The sequence below is a fragment of the Notolepis coatsorum genome (assembly GCF_963971535.1).
Source record: "Notolepis coatsorum genome assembly, chromosome: 19".
Taxonomy (NCBI): Eukaryota; Metazoa; Chordata; class Actinopteri; order Aulopiformes; family Paralepididae; genus Notolepis; species Notolepis coatsorum.
In genome coordinates, this window is record NC_140183.1 from 9,131,914 (window position 1) to 9,150,966 (window position 19,053).

The window sequence follows — 19,053 nt, forward strand, 5'->3', positions numbered from 1 at the left end:
GAGTGTGCCGGGTGCAGGGCTGGTGGTCGGGAAGGGGCTGGATAGCCTGGAGGGTCTGGGGTCCGAAGGCAACGTACAGTATCAACATGTCTGTATAATCAAACACTGTGATTGTGTGCATCGGGAGAAGTTAAAATCTCTGTTGGGTTTGCCTGTTGATTGGGATAATCTGCGCATACGCAGCCGACCCTCAAAATCCAAACACTGATTGTCAACACGCCAGGCCTCAGCAGTAGATTGGATTGATCAGGTCACGCGGACTGGACAGTTGAGATTGACCATCTCCGTGTGGAATCACTTCCTTAATGCACAGAATACGCGTAATTTGTTCTAAATATATTCTTGTGTCTAAATATATTCCTTCCCATATATTTGTAATTGTGTAATTCACGTAAAGTTGACTATATAAAAAAGAAAAGCCATTTCTCTGCTCTTCTTCTCCCATCTTTCTGTCTTTCCATGCATCAGTTACACACAAACAATCTGAGATTGGGTAAACCAACACACACACCTGAATATAGTGTGTAGTCTCACATGCAAGCCTGTACATAATCACTGACGCTTACACACACACACACGCTTATCGCTTACAGAGAGCCCAGTCAAGGTCAAGACAGTTACACGCACACACACCCAACCCCAAATCTCTCTCTCTCTCTCTCTCTTCCCTTCTCTCTACCCCAATTTGATATATGTAATAATATATAATACCTACATTTTCGGGTGTAATTATTATTATAATTGTATTGGTTATTACCTCTCTCCTTTCCCTCTCCCTCTAACACCCCATCTCTCTCACTCTCTCACTCTGTCTGTCTGTCTGTCTGTCTGTCTGTCTGTCTGTCTGTCTGTCTGTCTGTCTGTCTGTCTGTCTGTCTGTCTGTCTGTCTGTCTGTCTGTCTGTCTGTCTGTCTGTCTGTCTGTCTCTCTCTCTCTCTCTCTCTCTCTCTCTCTCTCTCTCTCTCTCTCTCTCTCTCTCTCTCTCTCTCTCTCTATCTATCTCCCTCTGTCTCCTCTCTCTCTCTCTAATACCCCATATCTCTCTCTCTATCTCCCTCTGTCTCCTCTCTCTCCCTCTAATATCTCTCTCTCTCTCTCTCTCTCTCTCTCTCTCTCTCGTCACTCTTGCTCTAGCATAGTTCACCATTTATAGACAGAAATGTCTAAGGAAATGTGTGTAGAATGTAAGGCCGGTGGGGCTGAGCTAGAGACGCTAGAGACCTGCTAAAGCGTAGTGAAGGGACAGGTTGAGTTAGAAGTGGAATACACTTGTTTTCGTGAATATAGGCTCCGAGTCTCAAATAGGTCTCTTGAAGGACTCGGAGTACCTGACCCTTCCTCAACCCACTCCCGGGCCCCAGGGAGCTGGGAGTGGCGATTGGTATATATTAGAAGCAAGGGACAGGTAAAGGAGATAAGGAAAAAACGATGGCACAAGCCGCAACATCTCCTCACCAGGACGGGTATGAAGAATACCATTCATATCCGGTCGTGCACAGTACCAGTGTACCATACAAGCTACATCAGGAAGGATCCAGGGGAAATAGATTGAGGGGTGGGTCTCAGGGGGGAAGAGCTGGACCCTGTAGAGGTGCTCAGAGAGGAGGTCAGCGAGGGGATTCAGCAGGGCCATCTTATTCTGGTTGTTGGGAGTGTGGCAAAATGGACCACTATGCCTCTGCATGTCCTAACGCACAAGGCCTGCCATACGAGACGGAGGGGGACGACAATGTCAGCGAGAGGTATGTGCGTTTTTTTACTTATAATTGTACTATATTCTATTGTGCTATATTTAATTTAGTTTATATCCCATATAATTTTATTCAACCTCTTATTTACTGATTCTGATGTAACTCTAACCAGTTCATTAATTAGTCTGGGGTGTAAAGTACTTGAGTAATTGTACTTCGTTATTATACTGTTTTGGGGGATTTGTACTTTACTCGAGTATTATTAGGTTTGTATACTTTGTACTTTTACTCCATTATATTTCAGAGAAAAAAACATACTTTTTACTCCTTACATTTTAAATGCAGACCTACAAAGTACAAAGTACAAATCTCACAGGTCCAACCATTTTAATTAGTATATTTTAATTGTTTATCTGGCCGAACTAACGTTAACGCTATTAATCCTGCAACCACAGGTAAACAGCCAATCAAATCCCCATCAATGGAAAATGAACCCGCCCATACCATAATGCTGATTGGTCCTTGTGCAACACTAGAAAGCAGGGATCTTTGATTCAAACTCAGATCCGCATTATGCTGTGGTTAAGTAAGGGATAATGTATAGCTATGAGGTCATTGTCGCAAAATAATTGACCGACACTGCGTTCTGGAACACAGAGGCGCAGACGAGATCAAATGCAGACGCAGTTGTTCTGTGGCTCCTCTGTCATCGCCGGCAGGTGTGGACGTGATTGCACCTGATGTAGTGCAGCTGTGCGAGATAAAGCTGGGAACGAGGTTATAGCTTTCGTGACTGCGATCAAAATGCTTGATTATGATTGGTCAATAGCGCTCTCTTGCCCCTAACAGCGGTCATTATTGCGCGTTACCCATAGCAGCGGTCAATTATCAAGAAATAATTGACCGCTGCTAGGGGTAACGGAGCGCTATTGACCAATCACAATCAAGCATTTTGGCGAATGTTAAAACGCCATGTAATAATATTGTGATATTATTCAGGGTACTCCAGTATTCTGTCTTTAATATTGTGATATTATTCAGGGTACTCCAGTATTCTGTCTTTAATATTGTGTGATATTATTCAGGGTACTCCAGTATTCTGCCTTTAATATTGTGATATTATTCAGGATAATCCAGTATGATGTGGTTAATATTGTGATATTATTCAGGATACACCATTCTGTTTTTAATATTGTGATATTATTCATGCTGTGATGTGAATGCCGTCCATGTTAGTTTACCTTTAATGGAGAAGTGCATTAAATAATTGTAATGCAAAAAAAGTGTCCTCTGTTCTTTAATTTCAGCATTGTCTATCGCAGAACACATTCCATTGTGGGCAGAGTGTATGCTTGGTTTCATTCCAGCCTTGCCTAAACACCAGCTGATGATTTCACTAATTGGCTCACCTCTTCAACTAACTCACCTGGTGCAATGTATAGTTAAAATGAAAACTTGGCCCACGATGGAATGAGTTTGAGACCCCTGGTTTAACTTTTTTAGTACTTAAGTACATTTAAAAGTAGGACTTTTTTACTTTTACTCATGTGTGTTTTTAGCCAGATACTTTGACTTTTACTTGAGTCCGATTTTGAGACGGTACCCATACTAAGTATAATTTCTGGGTACTTTTTACACCCCAACTAACCAGTTCATTAATCTATGTAACTCTAACCAGTTCATTAATATCTCATCTATGTAACTCTAACCAGTTCATTAGTCTCATGTATGTAACTCTAACCAGTTCATTAATCTCACCTATGTAACTCTAACCAGTTCATTAATCTCTCATCTATGTAACTCTAACCAGTTCATTAATCTCTCATCTATGTTACTCTAACCAGTTCATTAATCTCTCATATATGTAACTCTAACCGGTTCATTAATCTCTCATCTATGTAACTCGAATCAGTTCATTAATTAGTCTCTCCATCTATGTAACTCTAACCAGTTCATTAATCTCTCATCTATGTAACTCTAACCAGTTCATTAATCTCTCATCTATGTAACTCTAACCAGTTCATTAATCTCTCATCTATGTAACTCTAACCAGTTCATTAGTCTCATCTATGTAACTTTAACCAGTTCATTAATCTCTCATCTATGTAACTCAAACTTCAGTGATCCTTTCCTTGTCTTGCTGCACCGTCCTGCTCCTGAGAGGCAACAGTCAATCTATTTTTAAAAGAAGCTGACATACGATGGCATCTCCCTGTTATATCTCAATGTGTTTTACACAAGGTCACTGATTATGAGGAATTCATAGTTAAAAGCCTCACTCATGATCAAGGTGGCGACTATCAAAATATTTTTGATAACATTGCAGGCTTGCCATTAACACTTTCAGCGCCACGCCTGGTTTTCCGTTTTACCGCTTGAATGCCACCATCGGCGCCAATGTTAACGTTAATATCGCCTAATCTATGTTTTAAATTATGGCTATGTGTCTAATCTGCCCATCGCATTATCAAAGACTATTTTCCAGTCAGTGCTGTGAAGGCAGATTGTTTTTTTATCGCGTCGTTGCCGTTTCAGAGCAGTTAGAAAAGCCCCTGTTTTGATATAAAAAACAGCTCATTCTGGAGCATTCTATGAAAATCGTCTTTTAGTGGAATATTCCACAACGTTGATATTCGTTGGCCTTTTTATGAATCGTTTTCAAATAAACGCTAGATGATCAATATTATACGTGCACGCACGCACATTACGGCCGCGCACTGATAATCGCTCCGTTGATTTCCTCACTGACTTTTACAGTGAAACCGAAAGAAGACATTTCACAAAACAGCTTATAACTTCATCAAACTTACTCTGATTATCCTACCACTGATAACATAGAGTCCTTACCTGACATCAGATGGTATCCAACTGGTATATTCCAATTCCTGATCACCATTCGAAAAAATCGTATGGATCCAACGCGATACAGTAGAACTCCATGATCCGCGGGGATCTGAGGCTCCAGAATGAACTCTAGTAACCCCGGCTGGATCAGTGAACTGAAAAATGTGGAGTACCGGATTTTTTTCCCCATTCATTTTCATTGAGTCCATTCCAAAATCACTTATGTCATCTGGGAGACAACAGGGGGCGCTTTTTTCCACAGTGATCGCCGGCGCCCCTCGGCTATACTCGGGTAGGCTCGGGTGATGCAATAATTTTTCAGATCGCAAAAAATAATAATAATAATAATTCCGAGAAATCTCGTGAGTGGCATGCAACCACCTATAAAAAAACCAGAGAAATCTCGTGAGTGGCACTGAAAGTGTTAAGGAGTTAATACTGCCACTGTTGACTTTATTGCCACTATACTGCATTGCAGGGGGACAGGGACAGAACAGGACCTATATTGACTGAATTCATATGTGAGAGTCGCAGCCTCATAATTCCAGGGCCTAATCATTTTTCACTGATGCTTCAAGTTCTAGTGCGATCTGGTATGGTTTATTAGGCTGAATTTGGTAGTGGTTTATTAGTTTGGATTTGGTAGTGGTTTATTAGGTTGGATTTGGTAGTGGTTTATTAGGCTGGATTTGGTAGTGGTTTATTAGGTTGGATAATTAGGATAATTAGGTAAACAATATAACAAATCAATATAATTAACTAACTAACTGAAATATACAGTATTCACATAAGGTGCAGTATGCATGAGGTAGTGTTATTGTTATTTCCTGATGAATTGAAAATGGGGGACCCTGATGTAAACAAGACGAAAGTCTTTCTGGGTCTGCATCCCCTTAACAATTGTGTGTATTGAGCTGTACTGTAGGCCTATTGTACCCATTCTGCAATCTGTTAATACAGTTTTCAATCAATCAATCAATTGTCCTATTGTGCTTTTTCAATTGGTTTGTTTATTTGTATTAGGTTTGTATAGGGCGGTGATGTTAGGGTTGGGTATTTAGTTTGGTTTGTTCTGGGTTTGTTGTTTTTCTTTATTGTTTTCTTTTCTTTGCCGGGTTATTGCCTTATCTGCTCCAGTTGCTGGGTTGTACAGTAGGTGGCGGTATGCGCCTTTCTGTGGCTGCGACCCGCCATTAACTCCAAAGAAGAAGAAGAAGAAGAAGAAGACCTAAACACACGTAGTTTCTGGAGTCTCGTCGTTCAGGTAAACAAAGGTACATTCGGTTCATGTCGACCTCTCCGTTTTGTTACAATAAAATCAGCTTGTATTCATCTCCTGACCGCACAACTGATCTGTTGGGCGTTTCTGCCACTTTTCCATCCAGACTGGGCCTTGACCAGAGGTAGGTTAGCTGGAGCAGCTAACAAGCTAAGCTGCTATGCTAATGCTACTACTGAGTTTGTGAGAAGATGTGGCGTTAGGTCAGAAACTGGTGCGACTCTATGTATAGAGAGAAATGTGCGTTTATTCAGCTTGTTACTAATAATGACCGAACATCTCCACTGTTGAGCGTTTCAGCCACTGTGTCACTTTACTTGAGATGCTATGCTGCTCAAATGCTTCTTAGGCCGTGAGCCAGGGCCCCACATTTGGACCACGGGCAACATATTGGGGGACTAACTTCCATAGTGATTTTTGGGAAGGTATTAATAACTTTATTTGTATAGCACTTTTCATACAGAGGTTGCAGTTCAAAGTGCTTCACAACAGTAAAAAATACAGGCATAAGCGAGCATAAAAAGATAGACGGGTAGAATCACAGTGTTTCACATTAGGATCTAGCATCCCAATAGGCTCTCCGCTTACAGTTTTCAGTAACACAAATAGTAAAAATAGTTTAAAATGATTCAGTTTAAAAATAGTCAAAAAATTATAAAATAGAACGGACATAAAAAATACAGGCATGAGCGAGCATAGCAAGATATGGCAAATCACAGTGTTTCACATTAGGATCTAGCATCTTAATAGGCTCTCTATTCAGTAATACTCCTGTAGTTCATGAACAAATAATCACAGTGTTTCACATTTGGATCTAGCAAATAATAAGAATAAAATGATTCAGTTTAAAAATAGTCATAAATAATCCTGTATGCATCGTTGTTTAGTGTGTATGTGTGTTTATTGTGTTGTGTGTGTGTGTGTGTGGTTGTACTTCAGCTACTACTACTCTACAACTACCACTCCAGGACACAGTTAACCTAGATCTACTCTACTCTACAACTACCACTCCAGGACACAGTTAACCTAGATCTACTACTACTACAGCTACTACTACTCTACAACTACCAGGACACAGTTAACCTAGATCTACAACTACAACGCTACAACTACTACTACTCTACTACTACTCTACCCCAGGACACAGTTAACCTAGATCTACCAGGACACAGTTAACCTAGATCTACTACTACTCTACAACTACCAGGACACAGTTAACCTAGATCTACAACTACAACGCTACAACTACTACTACTCTACTCCAGGACACAGTTAACCTAGATCTACTCTACAACTACCACTCCAGGACACAGTTAACCTAGATCTACTACTACTCTACCAGGACACAGTTAACCTAGATCTACAACTACAACGCTACTACAACTCGGTGTGTGTGTGTCTGTGTGTGACTGTGTGTGTGTGTGTGTGTGTGTATGTCGGTGTGTGTGTCTGTGTGTGTGTGTATGTGTGTATGTCGGTGTGTGTGTGTGTTTGTGTGTGATTGTGTGTGTGTGTGTGTGACTGTGTGTGTGTGACTGTGTGTGTGTGCGTCACAACCCGCAGTGTTTCACATTTGGATCTAGCAATAAATAAGAATAGTTTAAAATGATTCAGTTTAAAAATAGTCATCAGTAAGAAGTTTGATAGGCAGTGTAAAAGAGTAGGCAGGGTAAGAATAAATACAAGTTGTGTCAGGATATCCCTGATGTTTCCTCTTGCCACTAGGTGGTAGCAGATAACTATCAGTGAAATGCCTGAGCAAAGAGATAGGTTTTAAGCTGTCTTTTAAAGATGTCTAGCGAGTTGGCTTCCCTGATGTTTTGGGGTAGTTTGTTCCATAGTTTTGGGGCATAGTTGATAAAGGCTGCATTACCGATCCTCTTTTGACTGCTTCTGGGAGCCTCTAGTAGTCCAGCAGCTGATGATCGCAGTGTTCTTGCTGGTGTGTAATTTATTAGAGTGTTGGCGATGTAGCTAGGTCCCTGTCCATTTAGAGCTTTGTATGTAAGGAGAAGGACCTTAAAGTCAATTCTAAATGTTACGGGAAGCCAGTGTAAAGCGGCTAGGACTGGACTAATGTGCTCTCTCCTTTTGGTTCTAGTTAGCAGTCGGGCTGCAGAGTTTTGGATTAGCTGAAGCCTCTCTGTGGTTTTCTTAGGGAGACCTGTGAAAAGTGCATTACAGTAGTCTAACCGGCTAGATATGAATGCATGAATTAGCTTCTCAGCATCGTTCTGATTAATAAATGGTCGTACTTTTGCTATATTTCTGAGATGGAAGAACGATGTTTTCGTCACTTTGCTAATATGAGAATTGAAGTTCAGTTCTGAATCTATGATAACCCCAAGACTAGTGACCTCAGATTTGATCCAAGGGGTTAGTCCCCCCAGGTTCTTTATTAATGTTTCTTTTTTAGTTTTGGAGCCGATAATTAGAATTTCAGTTTTGTTCTCGTTTAGTTTCAGGAAGTTCTTACTCATCCATTTATTTATTGACAGTAAGCAGTCTGTAATGGAGCTAATCGCTGTATCATTTGGTTCAGCAGATATGTACAGTTGTGTATCATCCGCATAGCTATGGAAATCTACATTATGTTCTCTGATGATATCACCCAGCGGTAACATGTAAAGGGAGAAGAGTAAAGGACCTAAGCAACTCCCTTGTGCAACTCCATAGTTGTTGTCGTATATATCAGACATGTGATCTCCTAGTTTAACATAGAATTTCCTCCCTCTGATGTATGTTTTAAACCAGCCCAGCACATGGTCTGAGAAACCGACATGGTTTTCAAGACGATCGATTAGAATATCATGATCGATTGTATCAAATGCTGCACTGAGATCCAACAGGATAAGGATGGAGATCTTATTCTCGTCAGAGTTTAGTCTGAGGTCACTGATTATTTTGGTGAGGGCAGTTTCAGTGCTATGATATTTTCTGAATCCTGACTGAAATTCTTCTAAGATGTTGTTTTCTTCAAGAAAGGAATTTATTTGAACTGAAACTATCTTTTCAAGTACTTTACTAATGAATGGTAGGTTGGATATTGGACGATAATTTGCCATTTCATTACTATCCAAGTTAGGTTTTTTTAGTAATGGCTTTACAACTGCTGTTTTAAAGGCATCCGGGAAAATACCAGTCCTAAGGGAAGTGTTTATGATATCTAGCACAGGGCTTGAAACACTATTAAATACCCGTTTGAAGAAAGCTGTAGGTATAGGGTCAATGTCTGAGGTGGAGGAGTTACATTCTGAGACAGTTTTGCAGAGTACATCTAATGTGATGCATGTGAAACTTCTCATGGTTACATTGCACGGTTTGCCGCAATCAACTTTATTTCCATCATGAGTAATGCTGGCCCTGATCAAGGTTATTTTGTTGTTAAAGAATAGTGCAAGTTCTTCACACTTAACCGTTGATGACTGAGGAGGTGTAGGGGCAGTGTTGAGTAGTACATTAATAGTGGAAAAGAGGATTCTGGAGTTTCCAGCATTTTCTGTAATGATTTTAGAGAAGTAATCTTTCCTTGCTAAGCGGATGGTTTTATTATAAGCAGTTAAAGCATCTTTGTATATATCACAGCATATGGTGGTTTTTGTTTTTCTCCATTTTCGCTCCGCTGCACGACATTTCCTTTTTTCTTTGTTGACCGTATTATAGTTTAACCAGGGCGAGGCTCTAGTTTTCTTCTTTTTCGTTTTTAATGGGGCGACAGAATTTAATATAGATGACATTGCATCATTGAGATTTTCTACCATTTCATTTAGAGAGCTGTCATGATTGTGTGGTTCATGTAGTCTGATAAGATCAATGAACTTTGATTCAGCTTTGTCGTTTAGGAGCCTCTTTTTAACTATGATTTCTTTTTTTGTTTTAGTAAGGGTTATTTGAGTATCAAAAAATATACAGTGATGGTCGGAGAGAGGTAATTCAGTTATTGAGATATTTGTTATGTTTAGCCCAGTTGTTGTTATAACTAAGTCTAGTGTATTCCCAAGCCGGTGAGTTGCATTTGTTATATGCTGTATTAGGTCAAAGCTATCCAGTAGATTTTTTAGTTCCATAGTTTTGGAGTCTGTTTTCTTATTAAAATGGATGTTCAGGTCTCCATTTAGGATCACCTTATCATATCCGGTAACACATAGTGAGATCAGTTCAGAGAGCTCCTGTATAAATATTGGTGAGTGTCTAGGCGGGCGGTATATTGTGACAATAATAGTTGATTCTGTTTTTAGTTCAATGGCAAGATATTCCATTGACATGAACTCGCCTAGTTCTGTGATTCTAAACAAGAGTTTTCACCCCTACTGCTAGAAAAGATGTGATAGAAGGTATACACCCGACACCCCTACTGCTAGAAAAGATGTGATAGAAGGTATACACCCCTACTGCTAGAAAAGATGTGATAGCAATGCAGCAGTTGCCTCCAAATGTGTGCTAGCCTATCACATCTCTTATAACACTACCAAGCATATTGTTAAGGCCTCCTGTCTGAAATTACATGCCCCAAATGAATCATGATGGCTCCTGAACCATAAGGCCTATATGCATGTTTCTGGTCTCCTTTGATAGGTAACAAGGTAGGACATATGATCCAGTGTAAGTAAACCACATCTATTACTGGCCAACTGCCTGCTTCTTTGAACCCTCTCTGAGGACGTGGTTGACTTGAGACCAAGAAGCGCGCAGGGACAAATGTGGAGGGAGGGTTTGATTGATTGATTGAAAACTTTGTTAACGGATTGCAGAATGGGTGCAGTGCAGCTCAGTACATACAATTATTGGGGGGATGCAGACCAGAGAGGGACTTTCGTCTTGTTTGCATCGGGGTCCCCCATTTTCAATTAATCATAACATATATGACATACACGACATACAGACAGTTTCTACGTCAAATGTTTATACACTCTTTTCTGGACACTTTTTGTATCACAAACAGTACTGTATTTGCAAATCTGGTATGTCATAAATGTATAGATGTAGCAGTACTGTCTATCTGTATGTCGTGTGTGTATGTTATGATGAATTGAAAATGGGGGACCTTGATGTAAACAAGACGAAAGTCTTTCTCTGGGCCCCGTTCCCCGTACCTGGCTAACTGAGTTAGCTGGATAATTTCCAGCATAGCTTGACTTAAGCCAGACCTTTCTGTTCCCCGAAGTCGGATTTTCTAAATCTAAATCACCATGGTAACAGATCAGAAAGTTTGAACCTGGTCCGGAGCAGGGTTAAGTTCAGTTAGCTGGATAACCTGCATGGCCACGCCCTCGCAAAGAAATGCCAGCTCGCTTCCTGAAATATTTCTCACAGTCTAGATCCCATTATACCATTCTGAATTATGTTTTTGTGCTTCGTTTTCCTAGAGGGGGCGTTTGAAATGTATAATAATAGAACTAAATGCTGATAATAAATCATATTCAGCCTATAGATTTACTTTGTCCTAAATAAAATAATGCACGTCATATACGGCGCTCGGAGTCGCGATACACGCTGCATGTGGTTATTTTAATAACGGCGCATTGCAAATGTGAATCCCGCTGGGATATTTTTAATGAATGAAACCTATCGGCCGTTTGGCTCTGATTAGTTTCATATATTCTCCGCTGTAGATTTGCTTAACGGAGCGCCCGGATTGTGTTTCATTCAAGCATAAAATTAAGTGTCTATGCGTGGATTGTGGTCTTTGTGGATTATGAATTACGAGGAATTGCACAGTGCAATACTCCAATTCAGCCATTGGCAATTCAGCCGGTGGGTGGGGGGGCGCTGTTGAGCGGCCTGTGACCAGACCTGAAAGCGCCCCTGGCTCTGCGGCTCTGCAGCTACATATGCTTCTAGCAAAATCCAGCATCCAGCCCCGCTGTTTGCAATGGGAGCAGCACGGAGTCTCGACTCGGGACTTATTTTATTTGGAATATAATGACTTTATACGCAAATGTAGCCTAGTTTTAAGTAAAAATATTATAAATCTACATGCCTTGAGGATGTCATTCTTTATATAGCCTGCCTATCAGGCAAAAAAATGTATTCTAACGGAAACACTGATACCGTGATATATACCGTTACCGTCTATGCTTCAAATTATACCGTGATATAAATTTTAGACCATACCGTCCACCCCTACATCACACCATGGTGCCAAACAAATAAAACATCCACCATACATCCATCAATGGATAAGAGAGCCGTATCCTAATTCTGAAAGAGTTGAACTAATTATTTTCGCTAGCAAGATCTCATTTGATTATTCAATCCATAAACCTACTGCCAGCAGGCACGTTTAAAGAAATATAATCTGATTGATTGGGGTAATGAGGGATTTAAAATTAGTCTATAGATTATGCATTTAACTTGTCGGTGAGGCTATTGAGCCGTACTGCATTGTACCCATTCTGCAATCTGTTAATAAAGTTTTAAATCAATCAATCAATCAATGCCGTTAGGAAATCAGGATTTCTGCTATCGACACCTGCTGTCTTTTCAACTGAAGCGGCCGCGCGCAATTATCCTGAGTCTCAAGTCTGGTTCGAATGAACGAGACTGAATCAGCGTTCGAGGAACAGGAAAATCCCGGATTCAAACATCGGGTTAATTGAATCTGGATAATGGGACTCTTGATCGACTTAGTTGAACCAGGTACGGGGAATAGGGCCCTGGTCTGCATCCCCTTAACAATTGTATGTATTGAGCCGTATTGTACTTTACCCATTCTGCAATCTGTTAATAAAGTTTTCAATCAATCAATCAATTACCATTCCAGAGTAAATTGAGATACAATGAAGGAAAACATCATATTTTTACCCTCGCCTGGTACATAATCTTAATTTAAAAGGCAATATGACCATTATTACCAATATCCCATGGATAATAATGCAACTGAATGTGTTCTCCTACTCCTTGGCTACAAATGTAAATGTGATGACAATACATAAAAAATACAACAATTATGATACCGTTTAAAAAGGTATACTCGGATGATGCAAATGTTTTGGCCATACAGTGTTAATTTTGTCAACGAAAACTTTGACTAAAGATGTTCGTTCACCTAAGCTTTTCCCCCCGACGACAACGACGTGACGTCACGTTAATGTTGATCATGTGACACTAACGTGACTAAATAATTAATTAAATATCGTTGACCACAACTGAGGACACAAAAATGTAGTTTACAAAAACCATGACGAATTCTCTCTTAATTTATGTTGACTAAAACAAGATGAGACAAAATAATAACTTTTAGAATAATTCACGTTATTATTTCAGCATTTCCGTTTCCGGGTTAAGCTCTGCAGCGTTTATGGCCCACTAAAAGCCAAGCTACATACGTGAGGCTAAAAACCGCATCCCAGGTCTCTCGTGACTACAGCTTATACCAATAACCATGAACGGAATCTGCTACTCTCTCAACACTCCTGCGGCAGCCGAACAGTTCTACCAAAAGAACATAGCATTTAAGACGACGGAGGCTGAGAGGATGGTGTATATCACACAGGCTTGCTTTCCCCCGTAGATACTCCTTCGTCTGTGTACACCCACTACTATCAACATTACACATGGATACAAGGACAAGACCGCGTTCACTTAAAAAGGTAATGTTGGTATGAAAAGAAAAGACACAGACGAGTACTAACACAGAGTGAGATGGACTCAGCTACTACTAGTATAAGTTGTTAATGAATCCCTTTAGCGCTTGAAGTGCACTAAAACATTGTAATGACTTTATTTTTCATATAATTGATTGATTTTTTTGTTTTTGTTTTTCCTCAGTTTTGTCATTGATGAAATTCTTTTTTGCAGTTTTAATCATGGAGTTTACGTAGTTTCTTAGTCTGTTTCTTTCCAGTTTGAGTTCAGTCACGTGGGCTTGGAGTTCACTGCTCGTGCTTTTTGTAAGCTTTGACTGACTTTTACGAAACTCAGAGCATTTTTTGTCTCTGGTTTTCATAGCGGCCAGTATTTCGGAGTGCATCCATGGCTCAGCGTGATTTTTTACCCTGGTGGTTCTTAGGGGGGCCATGTCGTTTAGTATTGTTGGAAATTTGGTTTTGAAACCAAGCCATGTTTCTTCAACCAGTGTACCATTGAGTTCATCTGACCAGTCCAGACTCTCCAGGGTTGGGTACATGTTGGGTACATGCTCAGTAGAGTTAGAACGCTCCCAGTCTTAGGGGCTGTGCTATTTTGTTACCACACTTTATGCACATAGAAGTGCGGTGGCAGGTTTGCTAAGCTAATGTTGTGTTAGCCGAATGCTCTGATTTTAGGTTTAAAGTGACGTCAGCGATCTACGGTTGTACTCGACGGACAAAAGGGAATGTGTGTGTGAAATTTGTAGAGTAGGTCCCAGTGAGAATTGCAATCAGTGTGTACTGTGTATTTACACTATCCTAATGTTGCTTTGTTGGTTAAAAAAAAATAAACAATTTAATTCAGAATATGTTCCATTCCATGTCTGACTATTTCTGAATCTATTGACCATTTCAAGAAATGTTTGGTTACTATTGGGCTTCTAGCCTTTTACTGAACTTATTGTGAATCAGCTGATAGGGTTTTGGCTAGACTATACTTAATGAATAGAATTGCATTATTTACAATATAAAAATGCCTTTTTTTCATTAGCGAAAACAAAATCGAGACTAACACTGACTAAGACTAAAATGCCCAGACATTTAGTTGACTAAAACTGACTAAACAAAAAATAAATGAAGATGACTAAATATGATAAATGAAAAAGGAGCACTTGACACATGACTAAGACTAAAACTAAAATGAAAATAGCTGCCAAAATTAACACTGTGGCCATGGTTACCGTTTACATGTTGACTGGTAATTTTACTCAAACACTTTCTTTTAATACAGCCATGTTACAAAAACATAAATCTCCCCAAAACATTGAAATAGTAATAAAAAACTGACTTGATCAATATGCAACGCATATTCAACATTCATATAATGGGCCACAGAGCTTCATGCCATGTGACCTATCAATGTTTTCAGCTCAGTTAGACCTATACAATGATTTCTTATTGGTTTTCAGAAACATATTTTTGAAAACTCAATACAAAACCCAGGGCACATATAAGGGTGCTTTCACATATAGTTTTGGTGGACTTGGTGCGGTTCTGGTGGTGAAGTTGCAACATTGTTGCATTTTTCATTTGGTTCGTCTGCTTTCACATTGCAATTTGTCAAGCGCACTAAACTTTCTGAACAATGTCACGCGGTCGAAAAGGGCGCTCGTCTATTGGACACAATGGAGAGTGGAAATCCCTCCCCTTCAGGTAGTGAAATCCGTGCAAACACAAACAGCGCAAGAAGCGTGATAGTAGCAGAGACGTGGCATTGATCCATCGTTCGATTATAACCCATTACTGCCATCCTCTCGCTAAACAACAAAATTGTACACCGTTGTTTTTGTGAGTGCCCACAAGCAGCTGTTTTATTTGGTCTTCTGCCCATATGTGTACAGTGTGCTTGTTTTGCAGTGAATGCCGTGTGCCGCGGTAATAATAATAATAAGCCGCTTTGTTTTTTTCTTCCTTCTACCCAAGATGCACAGTTTATCAGGAGACATGTTTAGGCTACAGTGTGCTTGTTTTGCAGTGAATGCCGCGTGCCGCGGTAATAATAATAATAAGCCGCAGTGTTTTTTTCTTCCTTCTACCCAAGATGCACAGTTTATCAGGTGACTTCCTATATTTGGTCCGCGTTTGGTCCGATGAAGCGAACCGAGACCTATGTTTTTTGGCGGACCAGAGTTCGCGTGTTTGGTCCGCACTAGAGTTCGACTGCGCATTCACACAAACCCAAAAAAGCGGACTATCGAATTCTGGTCCGATAGTCCGGACCAAACAGCTCTGGTGTGAAAGCGACCTAATGACAAACAAACACGCATCACAGAATTTTTTCAGGAATTCAAATAACTAATTACTTAAGTTCCGTCAACCTGGACCCCCTGCAATTTGCATATCGCCCCAACAGGTCCACGGAGGATGCCATATCCCATGTGCTGCACACAGCAGCATCACACCTGGACAAGAGGCAGGGAAACTATGTGAGAATGCTGTTCATCGACTACAGCTCAGCATTCAATACCATAGTCCCCTCCAAACTCATAGCCAAGCTCAGGGACCTGGGCTTGAACTATGACCTCTGCCAGTGGGTCTTGGACTTCCTGACGGGTAGACCCCAGGTGGTGAGAGCAGGCAACTGCACCTCCTCATCCATCACGCTCAACATAGGGGCCCCCCAGGGCTGTGTTCTGAGTCCCCTCCTCTACTCGCTGTACACACACGACCAGGGAACAAACTTAACTTTTTGACTTACCAGCCATTTGGCTGGTAGATTTTTAAAAGTACCAGCCGGGCAGATTTTTTACTAGCCAAAAATTATAAATAGCTTTTTAGTATATCGCCATGTGTTATTATTACATATAATACTCTCATATGCTATTTTCAATTAATATCATAAACAACATAAGGAATATTAGCATAATTTTGAGTGGACTGACGGAATGAGTCAGTGTTAATAGTTTTAAATGCAAATAATTTATTGAAACATAGAAGTGGGGTCGGGACACACATTTTATTTCTATTTTTTTAACTGTTTTAACCATGTAGTGTAGCACTTTGGGATCCCAGTGAACAAAAAGTGCATTACAAATCCAATCTATTATTATTATTATGTGTGGCTGCCGCCCTGGCGGACATCTGTGCTCTACTGAGTGCACCTTTCTAGTCTAGAGAGAGAGCGCTGATTCCCCGTAGCTGAACAGGGTTGCATTTTGTCAACACAAGTTGGAACCCTGGAGGAAGCGATATAAGGAAACGAATTGCTCCGCTAATCGCTCATGTTGACCCCGCCCCCAAGTCGCTCTCTGCTCGCTCACCTTGAATCGAGCGCTCCCCGCGTCACATCGCTCGGCAGATATATATATATTTTTTTGGAGCATGGTGTAAATGAGCTCAAACTACAACAGTCTACACCCCCTGGGCCCCTTAACAATTGTTTGTATTGAGCCGCATTGTAATTGTACCCATTCTGCAATGTTAAATAACGTTGTTTATCCATTCACTAGCTCTATTAAGCGATGATAGCTAGCCTAGCCACAATGCTATGGTCGCTGCCATTAACGTTAGCATGTAAGCTAACGACAACAACAATGGCGTCAAAACAGGATGTGAGTGACAAAGCCTGAACAGGATATCACAGGTTCACCCTTCTCATTGGTTGAAAATGGCCTTCATGTTTGTACATCGCCATCTGTTGCTTTGGCATTGTACTACATGTATATTACATCAGTGTTAAACCACTGTGAGCGGCCTGGAGGGTGTGGATTGGAGCGGAGGAGAAGCGGTAGATGCAGTGTATTTTGTTAGCCGCCAGGTGGCGGGCAGACCTTAAATTCTAATCGCCAAAGAATAAATCTACAAGCCAGTGGCGCTGGGTGTGTAACTATTTTGTACCCTGCACACGACTGTGTGGCACAGTGGAACAACAACACAATCATCAAATTTGCTGACGACACAGTAGTGGTGGGCCTGATCTCTGCCAACAATGAGAGGGCCTACCTGGAAGAGGTAATCAATCTGTCGCAGTGGTGTTAGGAGAACTGCCTCTCCCTGAACGTCAGCAAAACAAAAGAGATGATTGTGGACTTCAGGAGGTCGGGGTCAGGGACTACAGCCCCCTCAGCATCGACGGGCACTGGTTGAGAGAGTGAACAGTTTCAAGTACCTCGGAGTCCACATATCCGAGGACTTGACATGGACCACACACATTGACAGTGTTGTAAAGAAGGCACGGCAACGCCTCTACTTCCTCAGGCGCCTAAGGAAGTTCCAAGTCAGTCAGAAGATCCTTAAGAACGTCTACTCATGCATAGGGGTGGGAATCACCAGTTTCATCATGATACGATACGATATCGATTCTTTGGACAACGATACGATATTTGCCGATATCACAAAGTCTCTCACGATACAATACGATACGATTAGATTCAGGTGCCTGCGATCGATATGATTTAACACAATCAGTAACATTTAGATCAACAAAAAAAAGGCAATGAAAATATCATTTGACATTTGTATTTTTGAGCTCTTCCAGACATTTAAAGGAAAATCAATCTATTGTTTTTAATACAAATAGACCTCCTGTTCACTGTAAAGTGCCACGTTTTTATATATTGAGCTTTAAACTTTAAGCTAAATTTTTTGGAACTCAAAACTCACAACCTCCCTCTCCCAAACCGTTCCTACAACAATTTGTTGATGTTGCATGATCATGTATAGGCCTACATTTATTATGTATTATATTGTTTATGTTTAAATAACATTTAAACATCAAACTCCTCTGACCTCATCTGGTCTTTCCAAAGACGCGCGCACACACACACACACACACAGAAAGGGAGAATGCTATGCTGTAACATCTACACACACGGAGCTACTGCTGTTGTTCTTGGGCGGATATGAGACTCGCCACAGGATTTTCAAAATAAGAGTATCGATATGAATCGATCTTATTACATCGCATCGATCCGATTCGATTGTTGATAATTACATCGATGTATCGATCTGGATCGATGTATCGTCCCACCCCTACTCATGCACAATAGAGAGCATCCTGACTGGCAATATCACCTCCTGGTTTGGGAACAGCACAGCACAAGACCGTAGCAGACTACAGAGAGTGGCCCGTTCAGCCGAACGCACAATTGGAGGGGGGCTTCCCACTCTCCAAGACATTTACAACAAGCGGTGCGTGGCTAAGGCTAAGAGAATAATCAAAGACTCCAGCCACTCAAACAACTGCCTCTTTGAACTGCTGCGGTCAGGCAAGCGATACCGGAGTCTCATGGCAAGCACAGAGAGACTAAGAAGAAGCTTCTATCCTCAGGCCAACAGAATGCTAAATGACAATAACACTATGTAACAACTAGGGATGCTCGATATTGGCTTTTTTACCGATACCGATATTGTCTAACTCTTAATTTCCGATACCGATATCAACCGATACCGATATATGCAGGGTTTCCCCCCCAAAAAACGGAATAATTTCAGGTGATTAACATTACATATCTCTTGTTGTGGAATTAACACAACATTATGCATACTTTTGACAATAAATAAAATCAGAATTTGTTCTTACTTGCTTGCCTGGGTAAATAAAGGTTATAGAAATGTAAAACATTTAAAAAAAAAATTTAAATCGATTTAAAAAAACATTTTAATGCCA

The 19,053-nt window shown here is 40.6% G+C and overlaps 1 protein-coding gene across 1 annotated transcript in view; it reads left to right on the forward strand.

Moving 5' to 3' along the window:
- Positions 1 to 1,662: 1,662 nt before the first annotated feature.
- The window catches only part of LOC311245922 (rRNA methyltransferase 2, mitochondrial-like), a gene marked incomplete at both ends in the record, with an annotated part of 67,858 nt that continues 50,467 nt past the window's right edge, over positions 1,663 to 19,053 (forward strand). Inside the window, one exon of the mRNA XM_084335946.1 lies at positions 1,663 to 1,742. Within this exon, the coding sequence (XP_084192072.1) occupies positions 1,663 to 1,742 (80 nt within the window). The remainder of the gene's footprint in view (positions 1,743 to 19,053) is intronic.